The sequence below is a fragment of the Cervus elaphus genome, chromosome 13, assembly GCF_910594005.1.
Source record: "Cervus elaphus chromosome 13, mCerEla1.1, whole genome shotgun sequence".
NCBI lineage: Eukaryota > Metazoa > Chordata > Mammalia > Artiodactyla > Cervidae > Cervus > Cervus elaphus.
In genome coordinates, this window is record NC_057827.1 from 49,631,082 (window position 1) to 49,653,675 (window position 22,594).

General features: G+C 39.4%; 1 protein-coding gene across 4 annotated transcripts in view; it reads right to left on the bottom strand.

Moving 5' to 3' along the window:
- The window catches only part of SLC25A21 (solute carrier family 25 member 21), a 504,647-nt gene that overhangs the window by 47,056 nt on the left and 434,997 nt on the right, over positions 1-22,594 (bottom strand). For all 4 annotated transcript variants that reach the window (XM_043922333.1, XM_043922334.1, XM_043922335.1 and 1 more), the window contains exons 4-6: positions 14,671-14,737; positions 6,759-6,818; positions 2,663-2,770 (exon numbers count right to left, since the gene is read on the bottom strand). In XM_043922333.1, the coding sequence (XP_043778268.1) occupies positions 2,663-2,770; positions 6,759-6,818; positions 14,671-14,737 (235 nt within the window). The remainder of the gene's footprint in view (positions 1-2,662; positions 2,771-6,758; positions 6,819-14,670; positions 14,738-22,594) is intronic.

Here is a 22,594-nt window from a genome sequence, read left to right on the forward strand (position 1 = left end):
AAACAGTGGCTGACTTTATTTTTGGGGCTCCAAAATCACTGCAGATGGTGATTGCAGCCATGGAATTAAAAGACGCTTACTCCTTAGAAGGAAAGTTATGACCAACCTAGATAGCATATTTAAAAGCAGAGACATTACTTGGTCAACAAAGGTCTGTCTAGTCAAGGCTATGGTTTTTCCAGTGTTCATGTATGGATGTGAGAGTTGGACTATAAAGAAAGCTGAGTGTCGAAGAATTGATGCTTTTGAACTGTGGTGTTGGAGAAGACTCTTGAGAGTCCCTTGGACTGCAAGGAGATCCAACCAGTCCATCCTAAAGTAGATCAGTCCTGGGTGTTCATTGCAAGGATTGATGCTGAAGCTGAAACTCTAGTACTTTGGCCATCTGATGCGAAGAGCTGACTCATTTGAAAAGACTCTGATGCTGGGAAAGATTGAAGGCAGGAGGAGAAGGGGACGACACAGGATGAGATGGTTGGATGGCATCACCAACTCCATGGACATGGGTTTGGGTAGACTCCGGGAGTTGATTATGGACAGGGATGCCTGGCGTGCTGCGGTTTATAGGGTCACAAAGAGTCAGACACGACTGAGCAACTGAACTGAACTGAACTGATCATGTCACTTCTTTCTCTCAGAATTTTTTGGTAATAGGCATAACCCCATTACTTTATGTTGGGTGACTATGCACTACTTTTCAATTTGATCACTATTGCCTATAAAGTGCCTCCTCTGATCAGCTACTCAATCCTGATAACTGCTGGAAATAAATGCTGACATCTGTGACCTACGTGATCCCTCTGTTACTAAGTTCTGACTAGTTGATGTCATATGACAAACAGTTTGTAAGGAACCTAATAGATTGTATTTTGTCTAAGTAAATGAATTCTGAATGCAGTTTAGTGAATTCTGCAAAAGAAATAACACCAAACAAGTTCTCCTCTCTCCCCAACTTAAACAAACAGTTGCATATACACCAACAGTTTACACAGACCACACTCGGTCAACGAACTAGGAGCACGTGCACATGCAGCATTTTTTGTGTTGGGCTGCAAGGGCATTTAATGTGTTCTAGCAAGGCCTTGGCACATGCAAAACATAACCAGTGCTTACATGGCCTCAGTGCAGAACCTCCTTGAAGGCAGAGGAGAGAAAAAGAACAATAGGCTTGAGTAGGGGTGCTATGATAATTTGTTATTTTCACTCCTGTGAATGCTTCTTGGTGCTCTGTCCCATTTTGTGTTTCTCTACTTACACGCTGTCTTGATGAAGGACTGCAGTTGGAAGGCCTGTGTATTCTTTTGCTCACTCCTTCCTGCCCCAAGACATGCTTCCCAATGGGTAAAATGGGACACTGATGGGGAGCTCCAAATTTCCTATCTGGTAATTCTCCCAGTCTAACAAATCAAATTTTCCTTGAGCACATTCCATGGGGGCTGTCTTAAGTGCTCCATATTGATAGGACATTGAAAACGTGTTTCTTTTTATTTCCTTCTGGTGCCTGCCATCTTTTCCCATCATTTCAAGGAAGAACAGAGAAAAAGCAAAACAGAATCACAGTAGGGCAACACAGGAATTTTCAGCCTTTTCTAAAGTGCTGTGTATCTCTGCAATTAGGACAACCTTCTGAAACTTAAAAAAAAATCTCCCTTAATTAGGACTGACCTCATCTGAGGAGCTGAAGCAGCCCAGCCCTGTCCTCCGCAGGCCTTGGCAGCGAAGGTGAGTAGGGCTCTCTCTCTTTCCCATAGCCCTGCTCAGGAAGCTGCCAGAGAGCTCTCAGGCAGTATCAGCAGACAGGAAGTGGGGTGGGAGTGAGGGGGTCTCCACCCACTAGCAGCTGCTTAAGTGATAGGCAGGGGAGCTTTTCTACCGAGAAATTCAGGTCAGCAGATACTCCAGACCAATTTATACCACATGCTACCCAGTTGTGGAAGTGAATTCAAATGCTAAGAAAGGACCTGAACTGCCAATCTCCTTATTTTTTTCCTACCTTTGGCTTGGCACCCAAAAGAATAAAAGAAGAACAATTGGACTTGGTGGTTTAAAGGGAATTATTAGGCAACTGGAAGGAAGTGAAGGCAGCGCAGACCAAGGGAAGCTGTCTTCATGGAACATCATGTACCAGTGATTAAATGTCAAGACCCATCATTGTCCAAGTGGTGATGTCTACACAGGTTTGGTAACCAGCTCATTCAGATTTAACCAAAAGACAAGCTTGACAGATTATCAGAATCTTTGGGGGAGGGCAGTGGGTGGAGTGGGGAATGGAGGGAAGTAATTTTGAAAAAATGATTTCATAATTTTTTTTAAAAAAGCTCAACAATATTGTCACCTCAGTGTTTTTTTTTGCTACAGTCTATTCTAGTAAAATGTGAAAAAGAGGTTTTGCCAAAAGTAGAGAAAATATTTCCAAATAAGTCATCATATATTACATTACAACTCTAAAATAAAAATGTCTAAACATGTTTGTCCATCAGACTTTAGTGCTTTTTTGTTAGCACTTTCCTGTGGAAGAAATTGGACTTTTTCTTATGCTACTTCCTTAACAATAAGTTACTATGGCTTTAGCAAGTGGCTAGGAGCAGGGTTCATAATTTTATACTGTATACTGAAAAATAATTTTTTAAATTCCCTCAACAATAGGAAAACAAATGATTACCTCTGTAAATCTGTTCCGATTGGCTTGCAAGCCAACTTTTACTACCTCAAAAGGGTTGACCACGATGGCTTCTGTTAGTCCAGATCCCAATCCAGCAATGGCAAATGTCTAGAAAAATTAAGTCAATCAATACTTTAAAACAAGTTATCATGTATATGAGGTTAAACATCTTACTCATTACACTATGCAGCTGAATGGTATAATGAGAATGGAGAAACTTACATAAATGCACCATATACCATTACTAAACAGCTTTAGATCTTGATTCGATGCTGACAATTATTGAAGCAGAAATTACAGAAGCCACAAACCACATCCTAACAATTCAAAATAAAACGTCAAAGCCCCATCAACAATGACTTTGTCCTTTAATGAAAAGCAAGGTTGTTTTATGTATTTAAGGTGGATACTAAAACATCTGCACATGTAACAACTAAGAGTTTGACTTAGTAAAAGGAGAGCTTCATTTTTAAACAGCTGCTTAAATATATTTAGTGAACATATAAAAAATTCAAGGAGCAGAACCAGAAATAAAACGTTCATAAAAAGCTAAATTTCAGGTAACCAGAGTATAGTTGAAAATATTTAAATATATAGCCACATTCTTAGAGTCATTATTCTAGGAAGTTAAGAAACAAAAATAATTTTAAAATTCATCTGTTTTTTTTTAAATTGAGCCCTATTCTTCTAGACCTAGAAGCTGAGGGATAAAGGCTGAGGTCAGAAATTGCTAGGTTGTCTTGAAGGGCTCAAATAAAATCTAGAACATTCAGCAAGAGGCAGCTGTGTCTCAGGTTATTTTCTACCTGTTAAGAATTTCTGCACTAGGAAAGAACAACTTTCTAGAATTTTCTTCTGAATAGAATGCTGAAGGGTTTTTTCAGAAACTTAAATAACTACAACTATTAAAACACACACACTTGGCAGGAAAACAAAACAAAACAGTCTCAAACCTTCAAAACAGATGCTGGAAAAAATAATTCTTTAGTGCTGAAGCTCTAGCTCCAGGAGAAGAGTTATACTATATACAACTAGGAGAAGAAAAAAGCCAATGAAGAGTAAAGAACAGAAGCTCTTATTAGGAGTCTGTAATAGGAGACTAAAAGAGAAAAAACAATGTTCTATATCCTTAGAAGGGGAGGCAAGATGGAACCAGGGCAGAATCCAGAGCCAGGAGGTCTGGGTTTAGGTTCTGATTCTGCCATCTTATTGGCTGTGTGACCAGAGCTGCCATGTAGAGTAGTTTATGCACAAAGGTGCATGTAGAGGCTGAAATCAGCCTGCACCCTGTTTGCCAAGTGGGAGTTCTGGAAAAGCACCAGTCAGGAGAAAGGAGCACCTTATCATAATCCACATAAAACACCATGTGTGTCAGCTGCAACTCTGTATATAAATAACTGAATCTTTTAAAGGCAATGTGGTACATATATACAATGGAATATGACTCAGCCATTAAAAAGAATGAAATAATGCCATTTGCAGGAACATGGATGGACCTCGAAATTACTACTAAGTGAAATGTGTCAAACAAAGACAAATCTCATAGGATATCACTTATATTTGAAATCTAAAAAAAAATGATACAAATGAACTTATTTACAAAACAGAAACAGATTCATATACTTAGAGAACAAACATTATTACCAGAGGGGAAGGGAGGAGGGGAGGGATAACTCGGGGGTTTGGGATTGACGTGTACACATTACTAATTGACGTGTATACATTACTATATTTAAAATAAAATGCCTTTCCATGAAAAAAAAACAATGAATTTTTTATATCACAGTTTTCTCATCTGTAAAATGGAGACTATAATATCTAATCTTTGTACTTAATAAGATTATTATGAGGGTCAAAATCATGTGTGAAAGGCTCCTGTAAATTGCTGTTATTGCTACTAAAGACCACTGTTACTGTTGTACAAAGAGGAAGAACAAGATTTCACACAGATTTCAGGATAGAATAACTAACAATGCTTTCCTGTATTGCCCCTTCATCACAATTTTAAACATATCTGTATAGGGTAACAGACCAAATATTTTATTCATTTATCTCAGACTCCCATCATGGAAGCCAAAAGCAGAAGAAAAAGAAAAATACTAGTCCCAAACTCTTCTGACTGAAAAAAGCTAAAATCCAGATGTTCAGGTTTTTATTACTATATGCACCCTTCCAAGTAATTCACTTTTTTGTTCTTCTATAAAACTCAGCTACATTTGCTGTCAGAACTAGTGTTCAGCAGTCCCTTGTCAAAAGAATTGATCAGCTATCAGCATATCATGTTACTCAGGTTGTTCCAGAAATCAACGGTGACCGTCAGGTTCCCAGCCTCCCAGGCTCTTCAAGTGAGAGCACCAAGGGACATTTAACGGCTGTTTAAGTGTCTAGCTGCATCAAAGAGAAACTGAAATAAATGAGTTCAAGAAAAGAGAAAAACTATATACAGTTTGCCTGAATTCAGTGAGAGGATCTGGAGTGGCCAAATGCTTTTCTTTTTGAATTAGCAAGAAAGAAGCATGGTCTCTCACATGGTACAGATGCTCCACCCAGGAGCACCCAGCTGACCCGCTGGAAACCATCCTCTTTTTAACAAGATGTTTCCAAAGCGAAGGGAGACATTCAGGGAAGACACTGAGGAATTAATAAGAAATCTCAGCTAATTTTAGGACTCATGCTACCACTTCTCCTTCTAGGAGAAGCCTCCTCACAGCCCCCTTGTTTAAGTAGGACCAGAGGTTTCCTTGTCGTAACACAAAGCAACACTATTGGGTTTCTTAACTGGAGCCTTCCTAGAAAGGGAGCATGCAAGATTTTTTTTTAATAGCAGCTAATTCTTAATCAGTCTTTGGTGTTGTTTAGTTGCTCAGTCGTGTCTGACTCTTTTGCGACCCCACAGACTGTAGCCTGCCAGGCTCCTCTGTCCATGGGATTTCCCAGGCAAGAATACTGGAGTGGGTTGCCATTTCCTTCTCCAGGGGATCTTCCAGACCCAGGGGTAGAACCTGCGTCTCCTGCATTGCAAGTGGATTCTTTACCACTGGGCCACCAGGGAAGCCCAGTGAATTACCGATTCCCCGGTGGCTCAGCGGTCAAGAATCCCCCCTGCAATGCAGAAGCTGTGGGAGGCACAGTTTTGAATTCCTGGATCCAGAAGATCCCCCGGAGGAGAACATGGCGACCCACTCCAGTATTCTTGCCTGGAGAATCCCATGGACAGAGAAGCCTGGTGGGCTAGGATCCATAGGGTCGCCAACAGTTGGACAGTGAAGTGACTGAGCATGCAAAGTAAATAAAGAGCGGAAGCTCAGAACGCCGCCCCTTTGGCTGAGTTCTGAGGTGCATTCCATCAGGTAAACTGGAGGTTGGAAGGCACATTGTCACTTGGAGGGCTAAGGTAGATTTAGTTTAGTTTAGTCGTGTTTTGCAGATTTTGAGGAGAAATTATTGCACTGGCTCTTTCTGGGGCTCTTGCTGCACTCATACTAATAGAACATACTTGACCAATATAATTTAACTTGTTTTGTGAAAAGCAACAAAATCACTAAGAAAGAAAGGAGTGGTATCTACAAATGTTCAAATCACCAAATGACTTTTATCGTAATAGTTGATCTGACATGGTAAGATCACTATTCTCCCCAACTATAAAAGGCCTCTCAGTGGGCATCTGACCACAGAGTGACCTGAAGTCCTATACTTACTACAGCTTGAGCAAGAGCTGGAAAAGTGACCCGTTAGGAAATAATTTTAGGTACATGGACTTTCACATAAATAGATATGTGTAGTAAGCATGTAAACACATGCATTTTGGGGGTTTAAAGGAGTCTTTGACAAATGCACCCTTTATTTTATATTCTTGACCATATCTCATATGGGCCTTTCCACACATATCATTATTATCATAAATTCATCACTGGGAGCTATAAAATAGCCAAATTGTGAGTTATTAGGAAGATGGCTTTCAACAAGTAGCTGAACATTGAATAACTCAAATTCATATTTTAGTAGCTGAGCTTGGGGAATCAAAAGGGTTTTTGTTTCCAGATTTTGCTTTATGAAATAACACACACACTTAAGTATAATAAATACTCTCACTTACCAATGCTGGTGACAGTGACACATATCCAAGCAATTTCTTGTACTGCTCAAAGGTGAAAAACTGTGAAACAAAACCAAACTCAGAGATTTATAACAATTTCCTGCAACAAACCTTTAAATTGACTCAAATTTCTTTAGTAAATCATTATATTCACTAATAACTTAAAAAATGATAAACCATCGAGCACAGTTTTTAATCCAGCCTTGGGTAGTTGCTATTGAATCATACTTGAACATTCACATTTTTAAATGCCGCTATAATAACCTACAGAAGAGAAGATGGAATCCTTTATAGCAGTAAATGAACCATACAGCTGCCATTTACCATGACCATTTTCAGTTTCCCTAGACATCAATAGACTTCTTTTTTATGGCAGTGATTCAAAATTACAGGCATAGAGACCTGAAGTCTTCGGTCTCCTATGTTTTCTCTATGACCTGCTTTCCCAGTGAATGCCCAATTTTCTAACCCCCTTGTAAAAGACACCCACTTCTCGGCTGTAACTCGCATTTATATTGCTGTGTATCTCTATTGTCCCATGGGATTACTAAACACTCAATAATGATGAAGATGCCATGATAAACTAGGAAAGGACCCAGCAAGGACACATCTAATCTGTCCCCTGCCTGAAAGTAAAACTGTCCTGAATCTGAATGAATAAACAGCTGTTTAATCTTCCCTTTAAAATATGATGATGATGATGATGATGATGATGATGAAGATTTTGTTGGTTCTTTCAATAGTTGATGTTTAATATAATTTTCTCTGTGAAGGGATTTCTATGGAGGCAAATCTAATCAGTCACTTTGTATAATATGACCCAAATAAATTTTTCTCCTCTCTTTCTATCCTATGCATTTTGGACAACAATCTGGTTGAACATGATGTTTTGCCCCTGGATTCTCTGTTAGGTACCCTGCCAAAATCACTGATAAAACACACTCTTAGGTCCTGCTAGGGTCTGATTCTCAAGACTACAGAAATGGCATGGGCACTTTATGGTCTTAAATGTCTTCTACTCTACTACTTTATAACCCAGTACAATGGAACAATAAAAAAATGTAGATTTGAAAGCCAGATAATATTCTGTTGTTAGAAAGAGGTAGTTACATGTAGATGTGGCTCTCCTGAATCTTTGGGCAGTTCAAAGGTCTTTACGTCACCAGATAGATTGATTCTTTTAAAGACTCAGGAATGATTTTTGTGCTATGGTCCTTTAGATCACCTATGGATGTAGACTTCCATAGAACAGGAATTCATTCTTTCACTGATTTGACAAATATTTCTTGGTTCACACACTGGGGATGCAGCATAAACAAAGAGAAACCCTTGCTTTCTTGGTTTAACATTCTAGTGGATGGTAATAACCCTGAAACTATCCTGATGTTCAACTAGTAACACCAGGAGCCATCACAGTTTTGATGAGAGATGTACTAGAAATGATTAAAAGGAAAAGGGTTATGGTCTTTGGGTTTAAAAAATAAATTATGTTTTTCTTTCTTCTCATGGTCATCATCATAACAATTCTTTGATAATCACTTTGTGTGGATTTTGACATAAGCAGTCCTAGGTTTGAATCCTGACTTAGCTCTGGAAGCATAGCTTGACCTTTCTGACCTTGAGGACGTAAGACTTCACTTCTAGAGTAGTCCTTAAATAAGAAAACTTGAGGAAGATTTCTTGACAGTCCCGGCACGCAGGAGACTTTCAGAAAATCTTAGTTTCCATTTCCTTTCTTCACTTTGGGACTAAAGGAACCATAGATCCCTTATTGACATGGATCATTCACAAGAGCCTGCTGTGGTCCGGGAAACATGCTAAGGCCTTTGCACATGCTACTGCATTAAATCCATGAGACAGGTTATAGCACAATCATGATTCCCATTTGTAGATATCTGTCCTGCAGCTAGGGAGTCGAAGGATGGAGGTTTCTCGCTACGTCCAACTCCAAAGCCTGGGTTTGCTCTCAGCCACTATACCGCACTGCTCACTGGTGAGCCACGCTTTTCAGTGGTTTGGGAAGAGATTCTCTGTGCTACAGTTTTCTTCCTGCTGAAATCTCCTTGCCTTCCCTGACCCCAGAAGCTGAGTTCCTTAAGGCAGAAGATTTCAAACTTTTCTGACCACAATCTAGGTAAAAATTACCCAACTCAGATACATACATGCATGCAGCACACACTCACATTTATCACTGAAACAAAACACTGCCGTAAAACAATGTTTACCACTTCACTAAGTGAAGAGGGGTAATGCATTCTGTTTCTACTCTATTTCATCAGAAATTTTTTTCTGGTGACCCACTACATTGATTTCAGAGCTCACAGGTCATGGCCCATATTTTGGAAACATGCTCTAAGGGGTCTATGTGAGTTCAGGAAAATTCTGGGAGAGGATGGATCTTGCAGAATGCCTCACTACCTTGTTCCCTTCCAGTGTGAGTATGCATTTTTTCTTTCTGACTTTCTGTCATGAAAAGAAATTATAGACCAAACAGATCTTGAAGAAGTGTGGGAACATGGACTTGACCTGTGATGTGCTGTGATTTGCTGGGCTGTGCTTAGTCGCTCAGTCATGTCCTACTCTTTGTGACCCCACGGACTGTAGCCCATCAGGCTCCTCTGTCCTTGGGGATTCTCCAGGTAAGAATGCTGGAGTGGGCTGCCATGCCCTCCTCCAGGGAATCTTCCCAACCCAGGGATAAAACCCAGATCTCCTATGCTGCAGGCTGATTCTTTATTGACTGAGCCACCAGGGAAGCCCAAGAACTGGAGTGGGTAGCTTATCCCTTCTCCAGGGGATCTTCCCAACTCAGGAATCAAACCAGGGTCTCCTGCATTGCAGGTGGAATCTTTACCAGCTGAGCTACCAGGGAATCCCGGACTTGACCTGTAACTCTAAGCAGTTCTCACAGGGAATTCCAAGTCTACACTTTGGCGCAATTCTAGGCTTTTCATTTTCCTATCTCTAAAACTGTTTAAAACAAAAAAGAAAAGCTACCACTAGCTAGTTGGTACTCATCAGCAGTCTAGCTGGAAGATTCTGGTTATGGCTGGGATGAAGTGATTCAGGTTCCTGGCAATAAAGAAGCCTCATAGATCAGTGATAAGTTGCTAATAGATTAAATCCAAAAGTAATGAACAATATATATTACATATTCTAATAAACAAATAGTGCTTTGAACTAAAAAAAAAGACTTGTTTTAATTTCTACCTTTGCAACCAAAGTCTAAATTACTGAATATAAAATAAAATAATATCTCGAGAAAGGAAAAGTCAAAATCTTTTAAAATGGATTTCCAACAAAATTAAAATAATATAATGTCATTACAATGTGAAACCCATTATTAGCTAAAAATATTTGTTCATTCAACAGATATTTATTGGATGTCTCCCATGTGTAAAGTTTAGAAGATATTATACTAGACTACATCCTTAAGAACTAGTAGGTTAATTGTTATTTTAATTCCTTTCTATGCAGCACTAATACTTTACTGCCTTCATGATATTTAGTGCAGAGAAGTGATAAAGTTACCCTATCACATAAAATATGAGATTACACTCTAAGGATGAAATTAGGAGAGTCAACATGTTGAAACTCCAGTACTTCGGCCACCTAATGTCAAGAGCTACCCATTGGAAAAGACCCTGATGCTTGGAGAGATTGAGGGCAGGAGGAGAAGGGGGTGACAGAGGATGAGATGGTTGGATGGCATCACTGGAAATAGTGAAGGACAGAGGAGTCTGGAGTGCTGCAGTCCGGCATTGCAAAGAGTTGGACATGATTTAGCAACTGAACAATAACAACAACATGTAGTAATGTTACCTATTCAAAGTCATGCAAATGTGTACTAAAGAGTTTTGAAAACATTTATAGTCAGTCAAGGTTTTGGGAATCTTGAATATAAAATCTGGAATCCAAATTACTATGGTATACATAATCTATCTATTGGAACCTTGAAATTGGTAGTCTGGTTGGGAGAGGGGTTGGACCTGGAGGACAGGCTGTGTGGTCCCTGGAGAAGTGTCAAGCTGTGGTTGGACAGGGGAGGTGGGCATGGTTTGCCTGGGTGACCCAGCCCTCTGGAGGGTGTTTTCATTGCTCACTAAACAATCTGATGACTAAGCTGACCTCCCAGATCATCTGTTCTGAGAGGCAGTTACATTACAGGGAAACAGTCTGATCCATTTGGGTCATACTTTTAACAAGTAGGCCCTGAGAAGTGCCCAGACTAGGACTGACTATTCCCCATCACAGAAGCAAGCCCTTCTGGGTACCGCTCTCAATGTCCTATACGTTTTGAAGCCTCCCAGTTTGGTTGGTGGTAACAGGCACTATTCCCAGTCCTGTGTGAGTGCTGGGCAGTTCGCGGGAACCCCTTCTGACCACTCTTTCCAGGCCTCGCTAGTTTCCTCACGTGTGTGCTGGTCAGCTGGATACCGGAGGTGTCCCTCTGCAGATCTTAGGTGTCTCTCTCTGTGCAGATCTCTCTCTGGTGCTCTGTCCTGCGAACTCTAGATGCCTTTCCCTCCCAGCCTCTCAGCTCCTTCTCAACCCAGGGAGTCCACTGGTTGAGGGAGTCAACTGGATTTCTCCTGTGTATTCCTGAGCTAAGAACTCAAGGCAGTGAGTTGGGGCAATCTTTAGGGCACATCTCATCTGTTTTGCATCTCAGGTATGACTCTCCCTCTTTGTTTAATGTCCAGTGTGTTAAAAATATTCTGGTTTCATATATTTTGTTCATTTTCTGTTTTAGCTGTTTCAGGCAGCAGAGTAAATCTGGTCCCTGTGACTTCATCTTGGCTGGAAATGGAAGTCTCAGCCTTTCGGAAACTCTGAATAGTAGATGTGGGAATTTGGGGGAACAGGACAGGAATTCTCCTGTTATAAAGTAATAAATTTTCTTTCTGTTTCTTGTTACATGAAAGTGAAAGTGTTATTCGCTCAGTTGTGTCTGACTCTTTGCAACCATGTGGACTGTAGCCCTCCAGGCTCCTCTGTCCATGGGACTCTACAGGCAAGAATACTGGAGTGGGTAGCCATTTCCTTCTCCAGGGGATCTTCCCAACCCAGGATTGAACCCAGGTCTTCTGCATTGCAGTCAGATTCTTTACCACTGAGCCTCCAGGGAAGCTCCTGTTACATATGTTTCATTTATTCATCTAATATCCATTGAACATCTACTTGTAAGCACTGTGATAAGTGTAAAGGATACAGAGGTGAATAAATAGACTTCACAATATATAATATTTTGTGAGTTTGGTTGGCATTAAGCAATCCTTGAGAATCTGACCAAGAACTGATGGTGTTTCTGGACCTGTGATGCTCAAAACTAGATCCTGGAATCCAGCATGCTGCGCCTGCCATCTCTGAGCAACCAACTGGTCTCTTTCAGAGGTCTTCATTTCCTTTTGCTAATTCCAATACTCATTCTGTCTGTATTTGTGAAGGGGAGTTTTATTTATTTAGCATCAATGAATATTATTATTTTAATACTGAAATGAATTTCAAAGAATAAAGTACAGACAAAAATGATCTGTTTCTAGACATTGTCTCTGTTTCTCTCTATATACATACACATACATATATATACATAATTTCAGAGACCATATATACATATGCATACGTGTGTGTATATATCTATGGCCTGAATATTTTTTCAAAGTAAACTGTGATGGCATACAATAAAGCAGTTTATGATGTATGAAATCGTTGCAATCAGATGATCATTTTCCTCACAAATCCTAAGATAAATATCTATAAAAGGAATGTTTTCATAAATTGTGTTGAAAAACTGGTGCTATCCATCTGGCAAAGATACACTTAACTCGAAGTCATACTTAAAAAGCCAACATACTTACCATATGTCTCAATAATTTTAAGGTAAAATCTACTTGAAACAAGATGTCTGGGACACATACACCATATCCAGTTGCCCAAAAGTTCATCTGTTAACCATTGTTCTGGCAGGGAGCATTGTTTTTTTAAAGTAGAGACTAGCTCAGTTTTGTAAAGCTCAACTTTTTTCTCTTCCATAAAAGACTGTTCAACATTGATAAACGTTAATCCTCTAAAAGCTTAAATTGTCTCCAACGTATAGTATTAAGGAAAAATATTCCAGGAAAAACTGTAATTACAGTTTACTTTATTTATACATGTAAAACTCTGAACAAATGAATATATTATTCCATGGAGACAAAGTGACTTTCCTTGAACAGGAACTATGCTCTGTTTGTTTACTTGGGCAATCTTTTATCAAGCGAAGCCATTTCATAATTCAATTCAGCCCTCTTGTGTACTTTGGTGAACTTTTTCCAGATTCTCTATTGCGATTCAGATCCTCATAAAGAAATTTGTATTGAAGTAATAATGTAAAATCACAAAAACTATGGCAACGAAGAGGTGAATTTATAGAGGAAGTATGTTTTAAAGCTTTGCTTTCTGCACTCTAGACTGGAATTAAATCCTATTATATCTCTATTTTCACATGAGTAAAACTTTGGTGTCTGTGTTATATGTTGTTTTTTTTTTTTAACCATAATTTTTAACTCAGTCATCTTCTTGACTAACTGAGTATAAGCATATAAGCTGCATTGTATTACCTTTCGGGAATGTTGGGAATACAAATTGAGTAATGTGTGTGAAAAAAGCTTTATGTTATCAGTTGGAAAGGAAGTCTTTAAGTTTATGTTATTTTTATTATGGAAAGACAAAGCTGTATTTGGTGATGGCAGTGGTGTTGGGGAGGGGATAGGGCCACCAGAGTCACTGTGATCAGGACTTCTGTCTGAAAGAACCTAGAAAACAGCATGATCAGATTTATTTCTTTTTCCCTTGGAGGTCCTGCTAGATCAGGAGGCTTCCCCAGTGGCTCAGCTCATAAAGAATCTGCCTGCATTATGGGAGACCTGGGTTCGATCCCTGGGTTGGGAAGATCCCCTGGAGAAGGGAACAGCTACCCACTCCAGTATTCTGACCTGGAGAATTAGTCCTATATAGTCCATGGGGTCACAAAGAGTCAGACACGACTGAGTGACTTTCACTTTCACTTTCCCCTGGAGGTCCTGCTAGATCTCCATGTTCATATCCAGACACTGAACCAGCAGGGAGTGCATAAACCTCCATAGGTGGGACTTCCCTGGCGGTCCAGTGGTTGATACTTCACGTTTCAATGCAAGGGTTGCGAGTTTGATTCCTGGTCAGGGAGTTAAGATCCCACATGCCTTGTGGCCAAAACACCAAAACAGGAAACAGAAGCAATATTGTAACAAATCCAGTACTTTTAAAATGGTCCACATAAAAAAAAAATCTTTAAAAAACTCCATAGTTCTGTGGTTAAAGAATGGAAATCAATGTAGTGGAAGCATTGATAGTACTTTTGTGAAAACGAGTATAGAATATTTTAACAGAGGAGACTAGGATGGAGAAATGAAGTTAGCACACCAAATAAATGTGTTATATAAGAACCACACACAAAGAAATATAATGTATTAGTTCACTCTGTTAATAAAATGAGAATGATTTAGGGAAGGTTTTTCTACCTCTCCTCTCCTCTCTCTCTTTTTTTTACTAATTACTGCTCCAAAGGCAAGTTTACAAATTGCCTTGAGAAAAAGTCCAAGCTCTTTTGTGGCTGCTGTGGTTTGATTACATGAATTTCATTCACCATGGTGATTTTTGTGTAATTTTGCCATTAGAAGGGAAGGCTTTTTACCTGGAGAAAGAAATCCACAAACCAATATAGCAATATTTGACAGAATGATCAAGTCTAATAATGATAAAAAATATAATTTCTATATAAAATTTTAGTATTTCACATTAAATTCCCATTAATGTCCCATAGTTTATTGTGGGATGTGCTAATGCTGAAGCACTAAGTCCATTTTCACTTGATGGGAAGGCATATGTTGTTTACCTTTACTGCTCTTTTTGGTGTTTCAGCCAAGATGGGTGGTATAATCCCCTTGTAAAAACCGAACAACCTATTGGAGAAATGAAAAGATTTATGTAAGTAAGGAGGGCTTCCCAGCTGGCACGGTCTCCTGCCAATGCAGGAGATGCAAGAGACGCAGGTTCAATCCCTGGCTCAGGAGGATCCCCTGGAAGAGGAAATGGCAACTCCCTCCAGTGTTCTTGCCTGGAAAATTCCATGGACAGAGGAGCCTGGCAGGCTACAGTCCATGGGGTTGCAAACAGCTGGACATGACTGAATGACTAAACAAGCACGCACATATAAGTAAGGGAATTAGGATGGATAAAGCAAGTTATCTTAAAATATTCCCAACTATTCAATACAGCTCATTAGTCATGAAATCTTCCTTTGTTTTAATGCTAACGTGGAGAGACTATGAATTCTACATTTATACGTTCTATGACATTCAGAAGAGGAATAAATGATGCTGAGACTGGAACCCCTTAGGTAAGCTGCTAAAGATAATCATGAGTTATACCTTAAAGATAAACTCAACCCTCCTTAATCTAAGGAATCTTCAATTTATTTTCTAAGTTGTGTGGTTGGTAGCCTTGAGCTCTTTACCATCTTGTATCTCTTTCCTGTGGACACCAAATGAAGTGAAGGCTACACCTGAGCCCACTAGACTAAGACTTCAGAGGCTAACCAGGTGACGAAACCCTCAATTTTAGCTTCACTAACATAGGAGAAACTAACAAACTATATGGCTGTGGAACTAGGGCTCCTAACCCTATCCCAAATCAGTCATATTTTTTTTTAACTTCCTTGATGGAGATGAAAGAAGGTCAGGGAGGGCTAATGACAGAGACATGTTCCTGACAGTAGAAGTATCAAGCTTTCCTGGAGGTGGTGCATGCTCACTCAGTTGTGTCTGACTCTGTGACGCTATGGACTGGAGCTCACCAAACTCTCCTGCTGATGGGCAATCTCACAGGGCATGGGACAGCTGTTGTTTTCAATATTGACATGTGGTCACATATTCAGACATTTTTAGGAAAAAAAAGAGTGAGTGTCATATATGCCTATAAGTTTTATAAAAAGTCACCATTTATTTCTCATTAAAATTTAAGATTCAAAATCTTAAATCTGTCTGCCCTGGAATTTACACACTCATATACACATATATATGCTATGACGGTATAAAAGTGAAAGTTGCTCAATCGTGTCTAACTCTGTGACCCCATGGACTATATAGTCCACAGAATTCTCCAGGCCAGAACACTGGAGTGGGTAGCCTTTCCTCGAGGGGATCTTCCAAACCCAGGGATCGAACCCAGGTCTCCCACACTGCACGTGGATTCTTTACCAGCTGAGCCACAAGGGAAGCCCAAGAATACTGGAATGAGTAGCCTATCCCTTCTCCAGCGGATCTTCCCAACCCAGGAATTGAACCGGGGTCTCCTGCATTGCAGGCGGATTCTTCATAAGCTGAATTATTAGGGAAGCCCCATGAGGGTATAGTGTAAATATATATATAGTATGAAAATATTTCAATAGGAAAGAATATTCTGCATTATTCTCTGAGATAATCAATTCCCCTGGTCAACCAGTAAGTGGCTACAGATAAAGGTAGGACTCAACCAGTCCCTATTTTAGGATAACCACTTAACATCCTAGAGAAGGCTGGAACTTCTCTGATTAACCCATCAAACTTTACTCCAGCACCCTTAAGTTGGCTTCTGCTTCTAGCTATGCTCTGGAACAAAAAAGTTAAGAGTTTATTCAGACTAACCCACTGTGGCACTCAATCCAACATGGCAACCTCTTGCTCTTCCTCAACACACTGGCTGACACAGTACCTTTCCATGAAGGGAGCAAAAGCCTCGTTTTACAGCTTCTAATTGTTAGTCCCTTGAGGGCTGGTGTTCCCTACAGTGCTTACCCCAGAGTCTTGTGCGTGTGTGTGCATCTGCACGTGTGTTTGTAAACAGGACACAAATATTTGCTAAGCTTACAGATTTTATGAAGAGAAAGAAAGGAATCAAATGGTCCCTTAATGTGGGCTTACTATGCCTGCTGTTTTTGACTTAATGAATAACACTAGCATTTGTGTTGATATACAGGAAGTAAAGCAGACGTGCTTTGAAGAACTATGAGAATTCATGAATTCCCCCACTTCCTTCCCATTTCAACTACTGAGGCCTGAAATTTACTTGTAAAATTTAAATACTCTTTCTAATTTGAATTTCATTATAAATTATTATATAATTTTCAGCATGAGAATGATTCTGCCTAGGTTTGATCTTCCTAAAAGATAAATGTGATTTTCTTGAATAGAAGTTCTATATTTATAATAAAAAACATTATTAGTTCTGTTCTTTTTGTTCTGTTTTTTTCACCCCTGGATGATTATGCCTGGTTATGGGGGGGGGAGCAGGGATGAAGAAGAACATTTAAGGACGGAAAGCTTCTGGAACAGAGTGTCCCTGTTAATAGATCTACTTGAAATCCCATGCAACAGAGAACAGATATAGGACGAACAGTAGCTCAGCTGGAGAAGAAAGATCTTAGTGACAAACATCTGATGAATTCTTCTGAAAAGTGAGCATGTAGGAAACAGATTAGACTTTTCTGTTTGTTTCCAGGTGGTAGAACTAGGGCCAACAGGTGGAAGCAACAGAGAAAGACACATTTTTGGCTCAGTAGGAGCTTGATACAAGGAAGTACTTCTAACAGTCAGACCTATCTAAACATAGAATGGACTCTCCTGAAAAGTGGTGTGTTCCCTTTGGAATGTGGTCAAGCAGTGTGGATGACCACTCATCATGGATGCCAGAGATGGATGTACACAACAATGGAAGGATTTGATGGCCCTCAAGGTTGGTTTACTCCAATCCTCAGATTTTGTTATTCTAAGAGAAAGAACAAAAAGACATGGAACAGCACATTTCTGAAGACAGACACTCCGAATTACTTTAAACTTTTGCCTAAAGTGGAGCACTACTTCGATAAAGGAGGACAGAAGTCTTACAGCAACGCAGAAGGTCTTCATTTTAAAAAATGATGAAAGAAAATGTTAAAAAGAGGTGTAAGGCAGGAGGGAAGAGAGGCAGTAGGGACAACCATAAGGATCTAATCTGAAAAGAGCTGGGAGGTCCAGAGCCCTCGGCTTCACGTTGGTGATGCTTCCGTGATGTGCGCGCGCTCTGTTCTGCTCTTTCATGTGCAGTCATCCCCTGCTCCCTCACCAGCTCCAGCCAGCTCGTCATCCTGAACTCTCTAATTGTGAATGAACAGCTTTAACGGGAAATTCTCAGGGACCATAGGCAGCATTTGCTGACAAACGAGAAGTGAGAATCATCTACTTCCTTGCATTATTTTTACAGTATATCCATGCAACAGTGGGTATCTATGGAATAGCCAGGCTGGCAACTCTTCTGTTGAGAACTGTCCCACCCAATTTTTTTAAACTACTAGAACCCATATATTAGTACAATATGATACTACTTGTAGGCAGTGGTTGATTGGGCAACTTGCTGAATGGATCCAAATGGGACTCCATTTCTTTGTTCCTGTTAATCTGATCCAAGTAGAGTTTTTCTCCAGGATTTTGGAATTGGAACTGAAAAGGTCAGCCTTGCTCTGTGTGGTTGAAGCTCTAAGATAATAAGGCTAGAATATTAACAGTAGTCATGTTTTCTGTCATTCAGGGAAAGTCAATGTGCAGTGATAAGAAAGAAGGAAGCCATCATTCAGGAAAACAAAGAAGCAAGATGCAGAAGTTCTGGTACTATAAGTGTGATTCTGCGGCCAGGATTTCTTTAAGCCTCGTTACATCTTGACCCTTCTTGAATACTGACATTTCCCTTTGCTTTTGATTCTTTGAGATACCCAGTAATATCTATAATAAATTCCTTAATTTACTTACAAACCAAAGTCCTGGATCCAGAAATTGGCCTCTACAGTCAAAGTGACTGTTGCTGTTCCTCCATGCTGTGGCCTCTCCAATGAAGAGCCTTTGGTCAGGTAAGCGTGACACTTGGGCCAATTCAAATAATAACACCCAAAATGTGAGCAATAATGCAAATCAAAACCACAATGAGCTACCATCTCACACCAGTCAGAATGGCCATCATTAACAAGTCTACAAATAACAAATGTTGGAGAGGATGTGGAGAAAAGGGAATCCTCCTACACTCTTGGTGGGGATGTAAATTCGTGCAGCCATTATGGAAAACAGTATGAAGGTTCCTCAAAAAAATAAAGATAGAGTTGCCATATGATCCAGCAGTATATCCAGACATACCTATAATTTGAAAAGATACATGCACCCCCATGTTCATAGCAGTACTATTTATAATAGCCAAGGCATGGGAACAACCTAAAAGTCCATCAACAGATGAACGGATAAAGAAGATGTGGTATACATATACAATGGAATATTATTTAGTCATAAAAGAGGATGAAATAATGCCATTTGCAGCTATATGGATGGACCTAGAGATTATCATACTAAGTGAAGTAAATCAGAAAGAGAAAGACAAATACCATATGATACTGTTTACATGTGGAATTGAAAATACGACACAAATGAACACATCTACAAAATGGAAACAGACTCATAGACAAAGAAAGCAGACTTGTGGCTGCCAAAGAGGAAAGGGGGTAAGCGACAGAAGTGCTGGGAGCTTGGGATTAGCAGGTGCAAACTGGTATGTGAAGGATGGATAAACAACATCTCACCGTATAGCACAGGGATCTGTATTCAATACCCTGTGATAAGCCAGAATGGAAAAGAATAAGAAAACAAATATATGTAACTGAGTCACTATGCTGTACAGTAGAAATGTAAAACAACTATACTTCAACAATTTTTTTTTTTAAAGTCTGAGCAAGAGAATGTGGGCAAGGCCTTAAGCTGATGACTTATTTTTTTGACTTGATTGATAATTACTGGGAGTTTTCCGAGTGTAAAAGTATGACATACAGATCCTAAAAAACAAAAAGGACTGGTAATATCTTGTGAAGAAGATACTCTTTCTGGCTAAAAAAACTGATGTTTATATTCACATGCACTGTTCATTCTGCCAATTTTTTTTTCTGTGCTCATGTAGTGTTGGCTTGAAATACAGGGCATGTAGCTTATCAGGACAATAAGCAAGGAAGTTAAGAGATTTGCAACACTCATATCAACATGCTTCAACCTGCTTACTTCTCAAGAACCAGATTGACACATTTCATCTACTCCCTGAATGAATGGAAAGTGAGATTCTAATGTCTGCTGAGAAGACAGTAAAGCCACTACTGTGGTTTTAAGTTTTGACCCACATCAAGCCAACTGGGGAACTCTGTGGAAGAGACACAAGAACCAGTTCAAGACCTCCTATAAAACTGCACTATGAACTGTTTGGAAGACCTCATATTTTGTTTCTCAAAGTTGTTACTTCTAAAAATTATGAGTTCGATGTTAACTACCCTGTGTAGGAATATGCTAACTTGGATGTGTATCAACTTTTATTAATACTATTATAAGTAAAAATAGTCAAATTTGGTGAATGCCTAATGTGGACTTGCTACTCTGTTAAGAATAAGTATATGAAGGCATATGGACATATTTTAATCTCATTCAACTCTCACAACAATCCTTCCTTTGAAGCAGGAATGATTATTTTCTTCATATTGTAGATGAAGCCTGTCCTCACAGTCTCTTGTCCTTGTCCACAGTCTTCAGTGCTTGTCCACTGAGGTGTAGAGGTATCGCAGTTTTTCTTAAAATAAAACTATTTTTACAAGCACATTTGAAAAGTCAAGTTATTTCTATTGCAAAAATGTCTTGTCATGTCTTATTTTAGGAGAAGCAGTTAAAAATCAGATTTCTATTCCGCTTCCATTCTCTTTTAAAGTAATATGCAACATTTCCTGCACAACTGATAGATCTGGGCTGAGATGAACAAGATCATTTTCTGGAAAAACTTTTGGGATGTTTATAAAATATTTCCTAGGTGAATCAGATGAGAAAAAAACTTAGGCTCTAGGATAAACTTTTTCCCCATAAGATACAGTTTTGCTCTTAAGACAAATATCAGGATAATTCTGTGTGGGAAAAGACAACGCATAGTTTAGTAATATGATAAAACAATGAAATATTCATACTAGATATTAAAATAAAAATAGTTGTTGTCCAAAAAGTCAGTGGGGAGCACTTTTAGCTGTTGATTTAACAGATACCCTCCTCAACAGTCTTTGTTCCTAGAGGTGCAGGTATTCACCATTCCCTCCACTTTGGGAAGAGAGCCCTTTGCCAGTCCAGGGGGTAAAGCAGAGTTCTTCAAGCCAATCATGGTGGTCCCATTCCCTTCCTAGCAAGGAGGTTAAACATGGACATACAACTCAAACCTAGCCCCTTGGACCAGCAAAGAGGGAGGGATGCATGCTGGAAGTCTTGAATTTCTAGCCTAAGGAAAAGAGTACATGGGGAAAAACGACCCTCTTTTTCACTAAATGTTGTCCGTGCTGCATGATATCCCTGTGTACTGTGGTCAAGTGAAATATCACTGCCTGCAAGCTGAGGATGTCCAGCAAAAAGAAAAGACCTTGACCTTGATGACATCATCAGACTGCTCAATGAACCAATCCTGGCATCCTACCTCCAGATGTCTGGTTACATGAAATTAAAAATAAACCTTTACTATTTGAGCGCTTTCAGTTGTATCTTCTGTTAACCCACAGCTAAAAGCATTCTGATACAAATAGCTTTAACATTTGTATTTTTGAAAAAGTCCCAAATTCTTAAATCATAATATAATGAAGATAGTTGTTAAATGTTAAGCAAAGCACTTAGAAGGAGACTGTGAAAACCATTTTTAAAATGTTTTTAGTTTATTTCTTTCAGGAACCATATCATATACTAAAACTCTACCCCATTATAATGATTACATATGAGAAACCACCACACCAAAGACAGAACGTGGAAAAGTTCACAGGCAAAAATGAGGATGGGGTTCCAGTTTTTCGAAACCATTAGATCATGATGGTTCACATCCTGATTGAGAGTTGTTATTCAGGAATATAAGTACACAAAGAGTATTACAACATTGGATCACATTTGTTTTTAATTGTATGATCAAAACAGGCCTTGTGTTACTTATGTACATCTATAAAGTGAAGATCAAAACTGCACTGCACGTGTTCTTCTCAAAGACATAGCTCACACATAGCTTATTTGAAATACAGATTTATGCCAAGCCCCACAAAATAATTTTATCCCTCATTTCCCCCACCACTTTTTTAAACTGTGAAGTTATTTAACATATTGGGTGGCTCCAAGGTCGTAGACAAGCCAATAAAAAGATGTTGATTGTACAAATAAAGGAAATGCAGAATTTTCTTTGAGTTCCAGTTGGTGGTTCATTTACAAACCCTGGAGGAAGCCTTCCTGCTGTCTCTCATTAGTAGGGACCAATCTTAGGTTACCTTCTTTGGGGCCCAAACTTTAGAATCCCTGCCCCCCAAGGAGACCAGATAGATCCTTAATGAAACATCTTGTACCTGACAACATCTTTAGTCCATTTGGATGGATGAAAAAAGTTACCTGCTTTAAGTCAGCTACTGAAATCTGAAGACTTTGTGGTTAATAGTGGGTAGACAGGACAGGGCTTAACATTCTCAAAATTCAACCCAGGTAAAGAAGCCAGAAAGGAATGGAAAAATGACATGTCCCTTCTGCCCCTCCTTTTTTTCCCTCTGAGTCACCTCCTTGTTGGTTTTGCTGTTATTTTTCTAATTTAGTATGTAGAAATGTTTGTTTGGAAGTAATTTGTACTGTAGAGCTGGACTACTCCTATAGGCAGGCTGGGAAATTTTTGAAGTTGCTAGCCTGGTAAACAGGATTTTGGCCTTAGAAGCCACAACATGGAATCTTTTCTTC